At 31.0% G+C, this 11,545-nt stretch overlaps 1 protein-coding gene across 1 annotated transcript in view; it reads right to left on the bottom strand.

Moving 5' to 3' along the window:
- The window catches only part of LOC106462014, a 15,416-nt gene extending 4,478 nt beyond the window's left edge, over nt 1–10,938 (bottom strand). The window contains exons 1-3 of the mRNA XM_013921882.2: nt 10,720–10,938; nt 2,048–2,125; nt 614–662 (exon numbers count right to left, since the gene is read on the bottom strand). Of these exons, the coding sequence (XP_013777336.1) occupies nt 614–662; nt 2,048–2,125; nt 10,720–10,745 (153 nt within the window). The 5' untranslated portion in view covers nt 10,746–10,938. The remainder of the gene's footprint in view (nt 1–613; nt 663–2,047; nt 2,126–10,719) is intronic.
- Nucleotides 10,939–11,545: the final 607 nt, after the last annotated feature.

Consider the following 11,545-nt stretch of genomic DNA (forward strand, 5'->3'; position numbering starts at 1 on the left):
AACCTGCTTATAATTCAAATATTCTGACCATTTCAAGCTGTTCTAAACTTTCATATGCAGACGTAAAAAAAATTATTAAATAACTTTGCCAAGAAATAAAAAAGTATAATTTTTTAAAAGATATCAGTCTCTGTTAATGTTTACACTGAGAGGAAGTAAGTTTGATCTGAATGTTTGGTTCATACAGCATTTTTTTTTATCATAATATTTGAGGTTAATATAAATCTAGTAACATCATATGCCTTGACAGAAGTATAGCAGCAAGGTCTCATACTTTTGTAGCTGTAAAGAATAATAAGAGTAGCCTAGCAGGTTCATCTTATTTAACTTTACTGGACACATACGCAATTGACGCTAATACTATACCATTACTAACATTCAGTTTTTTTTTTTCCATTTAAAAATTTACAGTAAAAAAATACACACATCCAATATTTTTTATTACTACACAAAATATAAACACATGTATGTATTGATAAGCAACTATAACTGTTTCAAACATATGTTTAAAAAAAAAAAATCGACGATTGTTTTTCACCCACAACTGATAATTTGGTATGCTTGTTAAATTATTTCTTGAACATGCACAAACTTAAGAGTAATTCATACTTACTTGAAGGTGTTCTTGTTCTATATTTCTTTGTTCTAGAGCTTGTTGAGACCTAGATATAAATAAAAAAGGTAATATTAATGAACACAAACTAACAACAGCTATAAATACATTTTATGAAACAAGGTGGTCTTAAACATGCAAGGATAGTTTCAAAAATTTAAGATTAACACTTGAATTTAAAAGTTCGTTAACACAGCAAAATATCATATTTAAGTAAGGTGCTAAGAGTCAAACCATTTTCATGAACATGTTCAGATGCCTGAAGAAATTTAAAAGTGGCAGGGTTGGTAGCTACACAACAGATATCAAATATTGTCATCCATAGATTCTACGCATCCTGAACACAAAATTCTGTGACATCACCTATCTTGAATCCAAAAAAAATGTAGATAGGGGTCAGAATTTGAAAGATCAAAGTAGGTTTCCAATCCTTTTATTGTAAACAACAGATTCAAAAGGCAAAATTTAAGGAATCTTTTCAACAAAGATGCTATATCCTATTTGATTAAAAACAAGAGAAAATTATTTGTCTTAATAGAGACAAAGTTAAGTAAGTTCTATAGAACTATAAAGTGGTAAGAAAAGAGGTTTGTATCAAACAGAAGACACAGACTAGTTAAGGAGACTTATGATTTATGAACTCAAGGATCTGTAACAAAAGATGGATACAGAAGGGCTAAGTCGTATAGCCTAATATACAAACTCTCAATATTGGACTGATGCAGACATAAACCCTAAGTTATGGAGAGTTGGAAAAGCAGACTACATCAAAAAAGGATCCCTACCAGAGAAAACTTATGAAAGTAAGCAACCAATTGACTAAAAACAAAATCAAAAGTAGATCCAAGATGAGGTCACAAATACCAAGGATCACAGAGAACACCATCCATAAAGAACTAACTACAGTTGTTCAATTGCCCTCAAGGATCCTCATTATAGGGCATTTATTTTCTATGGATACTGATACAATTTGGAAACAAAAATCAAATATTCCACTAGAGGTATGGAAAATATTTTGGTGAGCAAAAGATTTAAGTAAACCTGGCATTTTGTTCAGGAAACATGATTTTGTTAGAAAATTTTTGAAACTGGTCTTTTCATGTACTAAAATTTCCAGGAAAATTCAACAAGAATATTTATCCACAGTCAGGCATACGTATAAAAAAACTGTCTAACAACCACTAATAACATACAGGTTCAGAAATATTTAATTTTGCTTATAAAGGTTATATCTTGAACTAATTATAATGATGCAATTACAAAACTTTATTTATTCTCTTTCTATAAAATGTTAAATTAAACTGGTTTCCATATTAAGCACTGGAAGATGTAGGTAAATACAGATAAACATGCAAATATTAAGAAATCTGTACTTGTAATATATTTATACATACAAGTACACAAAAAAGTGTATGCAGATGTTCATTTACTTACCTAATATGAAGGTTATTTATTCGTTTGGATATAGGCATAAACTCACACCCTTCTTCTTGACAATTCCTAGAACGTTTCCTACATAAAAAAAAAACACTTAAATGTGTATCTGTGTTACAAAAGGACAGTTTAAAAAAGTTTAAACACTTATCTCCCAGAAGTGAAAAGGGTGAAAGTTCAAAATTAATTCTCAATTTTTTCAGGGGTATAAGACAATCATAGGACCAACACTGACTATTGGGACAGATGTAGAACTTCATGATAACACAAATGTTCTAAGCTACGTATAAATTTGATAACACAAACATTCTAAGCCATGTATAGAACTTCATGATAACAAACATTCTAAGCTACATATAGAACTTGATGATAAACATTCTAAGCTATGTATAGAACTTGATGATAAACATTCTAAGCTACGTATAGAACTTGATGATAACAAACATTCTAAGCTACATATAGAACTTGATGATAAACATTCTTAGCTACGTATAGAACTTGATAACACAAACATTCTAAGCTACGTATAGAACTTGATGATAACACAATTTCTAAGCTACATGTAGAACTTGATGATAAACATTCTAAGCTACGTATAGAACTTGATGATAAACATTCTAAGCTACGTATAGAACTTGATGATAAACATTCTTAGCTACGTATAGAACTTGATAACACAAACATTCTAAGCTACGTATAGAACTTGATGATAACAAACATTCTAAGCTACGTATAGAACTTGATGATAACAAACATTCTTAGCTACGTATAGGACTTGATTATAACACAAACGTTCTAAGCTATGTATAGAACTTGATAACAAACGTTCTAAGCTGCGTATAGAACTTGATTATAACACAAATGTTCTAAGCTACGTATAGAACTTGATTATAACACAAACGTTCTAAGCTACGTATAGAACTTGATTATAACACAAATGTTCTAAGCTACGTATAGAACTTGATTATAACACAAACGTTCTAAGCTATGTATAGAACTTGATTATAACACAAACGTTCTAAGCTACGTATAGAACTTGATGATAACACAAACGTTCTAAGCTACATATAGAATTTGATGATAACAGATAACATGTTCTAAGCTACATGTAGAAATTGATGATAACAGATAACATGTTCTAAGCTACACGTAAAACTTAATGATAAACCTTTTAAGCTATGTATAAAACTTGATAAATATTCTAAGCTACATATAGAACTTGATAACACAAATGTTCTAAGCTAAGTATAGAACTTGATGATAACAGATAACGTGTTCTAAGCTACGTATAGAACTTGATGATAACAGAACATGTTCTAAGCTACATATAGAACTCTATGATAACAAAAACATTCTAAGCTACATGTAGAACTTGATGATAAAACAAACGTTTTAAGCTACATATAGAACTTGATAACACAAATGTTCTAAGCTACGTATAGAACTTGATGATAACAAATAACGTGTTCTAAGCTATATATAGAACTTGATGATAACAGATAACGTATTCTAAGCTACGTATAGAACTTGATGATAACAGAACATGTTCTAAGCTACATGCAGAACTTGATAACATGTTCTAAGCTACATATAGAACGCTATGATAACAAAAAATTCTAAGCTACATGTAGAACTTGATGATAAAACAAACGTTTTAAGCTACATATAGAACTTGATGATAAAACAAATGTTTTAAGCTACATATAGAACTTGGTAACAGATAATATGTTCTAAGCTACATGTATAACTTGATGATAACACATGTTCTAAGCTACATATAGAACTTGATGATAACATGTTCTAAGCTACGTATAGAACTTGATGATAACATGTTCTAAGCTACATATAGAACTTGATTATAACATGTTCTAAGCTACATGTATAACTTGATGATAACACAAGTGCCCTAAGCTACATGTATAACTTGATGATAACACAAGTGTCCTAAGCTACATGTATAACTTGATGATAACACATGTTCTAAGCTACATATAGAACTTGATGATAACATGTTCTAAGCTACATATAGAACTTGATTATAACATGTTCTAAGCTACATATAGAACTTGATTATAACATGTTCTAAGCTACATGTAGAACTTTACGATATAGATGAAAAGGTTAAATATTATTATAATTGCAGTTTTCTAATTAGAAACATATGTAGTAAGACACCAAATATACATGTCAGGAACTTTGTTTTTCATTATTTATGACATATACTAAATACCAATTTGTCAATAAAAACAAGCTTTTCTCATGTTACGTGTACTTTAACTTGTTAAAACTTACCCATGAAAACAGCCACCAAAATGCCAAATATGAGGAAGCACTATGTGAACAATACCTTTGTGATTTGGTCACATGGTAAAGAACTGATTAACATCTTTTTAAATCACTTAAACTCAATACATATGAAATTTACCATCCAGGTGGAAAACAAAAGTCCTCCATTCCTTGTTCTTATAATCAGACAATACAGCTTACCCACATCTATCCAGAGGTTGCATTTACACTGGATTCTGTATTATATATTCAGGAAATGTTAATAAAATGCAAGTAAACAACAACATTGTGTTTCATAAATGCTGATGTAACAAGAAAATGTTCCACTGTTTCAAACATCCTCTTAAAAAAGACCTGGATACATGTATCCATAAGCCATAGTAGTTTGCTAAGGAGAAGATTAGCCTTTTCCCCCAGGTGAAAATTTAAAGAATGTTCAAACCACAAAACTTATCTGATTAGACTCTTGATTTTCTTAGTACTTATTCCTTACCGGATTTCAAACTTTGCACTGTAAAGCTATAATAATTAAAACCTTTATATCACTGAATACATTAAAATTATCTTAACTTTGACTTATTTTGGTTACCTTAGGACTATATAATCTATACTAATTAATCCAAAATGTGGTATTATTGTAGCACAAGTCTCTCTTCTTGCAAGTAAAAAATATTGAGAAATTGGTTAGTGTTACTCGGCTTTACATTTAAAATGTTAACGAGTATCATTCGATCATCATAAAACTAAAACATTAAAGTGACAATTATGGAGAAGTTTAACAGTTTTTTTTTTACACAGTAATATTCTATGACCATTCTTGTGCATAGATTTCATAAAATAAGTAAGAACATTCAATGTTTAAAAAATGCACAATAATTTATTGTATAAAGTTAAAAGTAAAATACACAATTAAAAATTACATGTTTTGGTGGAAAAAGTTCCACCATCTTTAGGAGACCAGAAGAAACACAGGAAATTTCATTTTTTATTTTTATACCAGCAAGTGCACACGTATAATTTGCATATTATACAGTGCCATCTACAGACTAGATTTCCAATAGTTCACCAGTGCCTAGATCTCTATTCAAACTAATTTTTTGTTTAATAACTTAAAAAGATTCTTCTAGTAGGAAGAAAACAGAAGCCTCCCATTTTTTGATGTCCTGATAATCAGACAAGAAATAACCTATTCACATGTATCTAATGGTTGTTAAAAAAACAGAAATCTTCCATTCCTTGATGTCCTGATAATCTATATCTTACATGTATCTACGAGAAACCAACTATATAGACCAGTACCTGAACTACATACTTAACCATCCACATTCAGTAAAACAAAGAATAGTTTTATGTCTGTTCAGTAGAGCTTAAAAATGGAACAAATACCTACCCAAAAAATTACAGTACCTCCAAACTGTCTTTTAAGCCCATGAATACCTGAAAGACTTCATCCAACACAGAAACAAAACCACACGAGAACAGAAGCAGAAATTATAATCAACATTCCATTTATTCTCATAATAAGTTACAATATCCAGAAAAAATGCGAAAATTCGATATCAGAATGGGATCATGAATGAAAATTATTGTAAGAAAAGTTAAACAACCTCTGGACTATCAAACATCCAAAAGCAATATACATATAAACTAAGTGTTCTGTGGACTGTCCCATAACAGAAAAACACTAAGGACAAAGACTCAAAGAACACCAAAATGTTGTACGATTGATGAAGCCCAAGTTTCTCTCTCTCACTGAATATATTATGGACACAGCTCAAGTCACAGTATAGAATGGCACAAAAGCAAAATAACTGATAAAGAAAACAACACAAAAAACAAGAAAAATAAAAGAAGCTCTGCAATTCAGAATGAGAACCTTTGCTCTCAGGAATGGAGATCAGCAATCTATGGGCTAAATTTCTTGAAAATCAACCAGTCACAAGTCTTGCTCACAAAAACCAACCAGCCAATCATGAACCACTCAACCTATCAACAAATAGTATACAAGTTCTCCATTATGGATACACAGAACATTTCAGACATAACTTAAGCAGAATATATGACATTAAATATCAAGTCCTATTTTTTTGTGCCAGTTTGACATACAATTATTTTTTTACATCACTACTGCACCCACTGAAGTGATGATACAGAAAGTCGTTATTCCTGATAATGGTCTGATTCTTTCATACCTGTCATTGTCTGCTGTGTTTCCATCAAAATCCTGAATATTACTTTCAACATTATCATCATGATAATAATTATCATCCATTTCTTCTTCATTGTCATTACCAGTGTTTTTGCTGTCACTGTTGCCTTCAACTCTTGTGATGGAGTTGTTCAACATGTTCAAATTTAACTTGATCAATGCCCAAGAAATGGAAATCTTTGATTGTGGATGTCAACTATTCAATAATTTCATGATGTACTTTCCAATGATATTGTCAACCAAAGGAAGGCAGCTCTGCAACTTTGACAGTTTCTGTACTTACCTTCCTGTAAATATATGTGTGATGGAATGTGTGTGGCACATGCATCTTCAAGATTCAAGTGATCAATGTACAAATACTTGAAGCTATGGCACAACACAATCCTCTTGATATATTTCTCGTACTGTGATCCTGCATCCAGCTTGTCATCAACAATCTGAACAAACTTGACTGTCCTAGGTTCTTTCTCATTGCTTTCTCTCATGGACACCACAACTCGTAGGCTTTGAACATCTTATGGATGAAATTCTTCATGACAATTTTGGAAAAGCCATTTTAATATTGTCAACCAGTATCATTTCTGTTCCCCATGCCAAATTTCCAACACTCTGTTGCAACAATACACAGGAAATGGCTTCCTTTGCACATTATTGATCATACTGGAACACATTTGTGGCTACACTGATTCATCATGATCACAACTACATGTTCATTTTATGCCCATCTGGCACCCCAGATACTAGTACTTGCAAGAGATTGCTGGGATACTATCTTGCAGACAGTATTCCTACATTGTGTACTAGCAAGTGTTTGTACTGGTGTTGCTGCAAACATGACAAAGAGAAATGAAATTTTGGAATATTTTTGATTTTTTGCGGGTCAAGCTGGTGATTTGCTTTTGATTTTTTGGCCACAAAATATTTCTGACAAAAAATTAATTTTTGGAAAAATCAAATTCTCATTTAATAATGGTTGGAGACGGCTTGAATGGGTAATGAAGAAAAACTTTAATATAAGTTTAACATAACAGCAAATGTACAATGTTTCGACAAGGTTTTGTCGTCATGATGATGACAAAACCTTGTCGAAACGTTGTACATTTGCTGTTATGTTAAACTTATATTAAAGTTTTTCTTCATTACCCATTCAAGCCGTCTCCAACCATCATTAGTCTCAAAGTGGGTTCCTCGTCATTGAATTTGAATTTGTTTGCCTATATCAATTTTAGTGTTCTAGGTTTTACTGAACACTCTGAACCCCAAAACTTCCACTTTTATCAGCCTGGTTACCTCATAAGGCCAGTAAATATCAGAAAAGATAAATAAAATATTGTTTTTTACTGACAAAAATTTTAAATGCATGGAATAAGCAACCAGTTTTGTGAACACCTTGTCAAGTGCAAATCTTTAACAGTTACTAATAAAAGATTTTTGATATATAAAAGATTAACCTATTACTTACTACTGTTCCATTTTTGGAAACATTTTTCTTTTGTTACCTATGCTAATTTTACTTGAAACAGTAATCTTTTTGTTTAATAAACTATTTTCATAAATAGCTCAGCTGTTTCATTGTGCAACATTTTGAATTATGGCAAATTTTAAGTGCATGGTAAGGGAAAGTTGATAATATTTTATTATTAAAATATCATATTTAAGAGCTATTTCTCTATATTGATATTTATCAAAAATTTCTAATATATACTGTACTCTGTACACACCGTTTTAATCCAGTTTTCCTCACATAAGTTATGTCATTCCTATTTTGGATCATTAAAATCTTTTGATAAAGAAATGTTTGATCGTATCCAAGTTTCGGTAGTTAGTTTTGGGTGTGTAAAAAACTGGTTGTGAAGCAGCTTTATCTTAGTTTGGTAATTAGTGGGTTAAACAATCAGTTTGTGTTTTCTATGAATGAAATTAAATCCTAAATTACTCTTATATGTGTATATACAGTTTGTAAATAAGGTGGGGTAATAAAATGATAAATCCTTACAAGTCAATAAAGGCATAAAGTAGTATGCCAAACAGAACAAGGTGTACATATCTCAGAAACTAACAACATTCATCATTCAACAATTTTGCTAACTCTAACTGTGCTGGATGACTGTGTGTAATAACAATGTAAATATTTCAATATATGTACTACCATTTTATTAAATAAAGAATGCTTATTTCACCATTACTTACTTTCCTGATATATAACAGTTATAGTTATCTTTCCTCTGCTACAACTATTCGAGCCTCCACAATGTATTCCATAAAAATTAATACTGTACTTAATGTTATTATACACATAATTTACAAACACTGTGAGACAGAATATAAATATTCTTGCACAGAGTCAAATAAGTTGTTGAACAAAGCTAGATATATCATCATCCAATTATTGTACTGGTTTATTACATCTAACCTTATAATAAGAGTACAGTAAAAGCATAGTAAAATTGTTAAACTCACATCACTTTACATATAAAAAAGGTAGTGGTTATACTTTCATAAATTGTTGTTCAAAGATAACAATGTCTATATTTGGTGCCTACACAAGCAATAAACTGGAATGTATTAGGAATATTACAGTTCCTCCATTTTTCTTCATTCTACTAAGTTCTATCCAAGTGCTTGAATTAAAATTTAGTGAGTTTGCAACTCTTAAATACTACCCATCTTTAAACAATAAAGTGTAAAATGCTTTTTGTTCATATAAAAAATTAACTTGTGGGTATGGATTTGATGTATCTGAATTTTCAGAAAACATATGACAAGGTGCCACATAAAGGGCTTAGTAAAAAACAAAGTTCTCTCTGCAGGTGTGGGAGATAGGTTGGCTCATTGGATAGAAGAAAGCAGATGATTATTATAAATAAAGTTCAGTCAAAGTGGATTAATGTCATGAGTTGGGGTATCGTATGGCTCAGTCTTAGGACTATTGCCATTTTTGATTTACATCAATGACACATATGAAGTAATGGTCAATAGATTATTACAATTTGCTGATGATATTAAAGTTTTGGGTGTTGCTAGCTGTGAGGAAGATGCTGCTGCTTCACAAAAGGATTTAGATTATTTGGTGAATTGTGTAAATAAATGGCAGATGTATTTTAATTATAATAAATGCAAGGTAATGCATGTGGGATATCACAACTTGAATTATGAGTATAGTTTTAATGGAAATAAAGTTAACAGTGTTATGTAAAAAAAGATCTTACTGTTCTGGTTGATGAAGTCTCTTAAGCCATCCAAGCAGTATGCTGTTGCTAGTGTTAGGACAAATAAAATTTTAGGCTGTATGTACAGAAACGCTGAATACGAGTCTAAAGAAATTATAATTTCATTGTTTAGGTCACTGGTTAGGCCACATTTGAAGTATTGTGTTCAGTCTTGAGCTCCTTACCTTAGGAAGAGCAATGAATTGTTGGAAAGGTCTTACATAGTTGCCTTGAGATGTGGCAGATGCAGTAAATTTAAGGAATATTAAAAGAAAGCTTGATAAATATTTGAATAAGGGTTGGCTTTGGGCTTTTTAGTATTTAACTTAGTGGATGGGATAGCCTACATGAACCAAAAGGTTCCTTGTTGCTCTTTTATGTTATGTAAAGCTCATCAAACACACAGGTGCAAAAACAAGTTTCCTGGAGTGTGTTATCATGAAATATAAAGTTGAGACAAAATGAGTAGGTTATGTTATACACTGACAGAGGCCATGAATACCAAAATCTGGAAATACTGTAAACCTTCACAACTGAATACCTTACCCTATGAAATTATTTTTATGTTTTTGAAAATATTTCTCCTAAAATGCAACTCAAAAAGGCTAACATAACAGCTTTTCCACTGAAAGTAAAATAAAACTGGTGATCTCATGAAGGGAATGTACAGTGAGATTTGGCGTTTTAAAAAATAAAAAGGCATTTTAACTTTACAAAAAATTTTTCCTACATTTGAAAACTAGTTTTATAAGACGAAGTAATGAGTAGTGTGGTTAGTTATAACGTTTACAAGTTTATGTTATATCACATTAGGAATAAACATAAGTGGTTAATTTTCTTTCCTCACGAACACCAGTGTGAAACTCTCGTCTGAAGTCTTGCTGTTTTAGAGTTTCAGACTTCACCGTCACGTCAGTGTGTCTACGTAAGACAGCAGATGGACGTAATTTTCACGTTAACAATCTTACCTTGAAATTGAACTCGTAAAGGTCATTTTTCTTTCTAAAGCAGTCGATGACTGGTCCAGAGTGAAAGAAAATTATTAACCTTAAATACGTAACTTAAATTTATTAGTTACATCTAAGCCTATATCACATAGGCTTAAGTTTAAGGAAGCAACATGACTTATACACTTTTTTACTGGTTCCAGCAAAGTAGTCATCTGCTTCTCAAAACAATTTAGCGCTACCTATATTTATTACTTTTTAAAACATAAATAATACAATATCAATCCAAATAACATAAATTTAGGATAAGATAGGTGTTTCATAAAATAAAATAAATAAATCAGAATAACTTATTGTGCTCTAATTTACACGGTAGTCAGTGGAACTGGATTATTGAAGGATATTGTTTTATTTTACGCCAATTATTTGAAAAAAAAATTAGCACTTTTACATAATTTGAGTTGTATACCTCAAAATTTTATAGGATACTCAAAATTGTTAATTTTCTGGAAAGATCCGATAATAATAACGTAATCATTTTGATGTAAATTGGTTCCACTATAACGACAGAACTGAAATTTTATGGATCCATAATAAATGTGTGATGAATAAGCTTGTCATATTTTTTTTACACTCTTAGTTATAATTAAGTAAGAGTTTTCTAAATATCTGTTTACTCTTAGCCTTTTGAGAACCATTAAGTTCTTCTATGCCCAGCATGGCCTGATACTTAGGATACTGAACTTGCAATTTGCGGGACCCTGGAGCAAATCTGTCACTGAACCTGCTCACCCTTTCAGCCGTAGGAGCATTATAAAGTATGGTAAATTTCACTTTTCATGGGTAA

The sequence above is a fragment of the Limulus polyphemus genome, unplaced genomic scaffold (assembly GCF_000517525.1).
Source record: "Limulus polyphemus unplaced genomic scaffold, Limulus_polyphemus-2.1.2 Scaffold1074, whole genome shotgun sequence".
Lineage (NCBI taxonomy): Eukaryota > Metazoa > Arthropoda > Merostomata > Xiphosura > Limulidae > Limulus > Limulus polyphemus.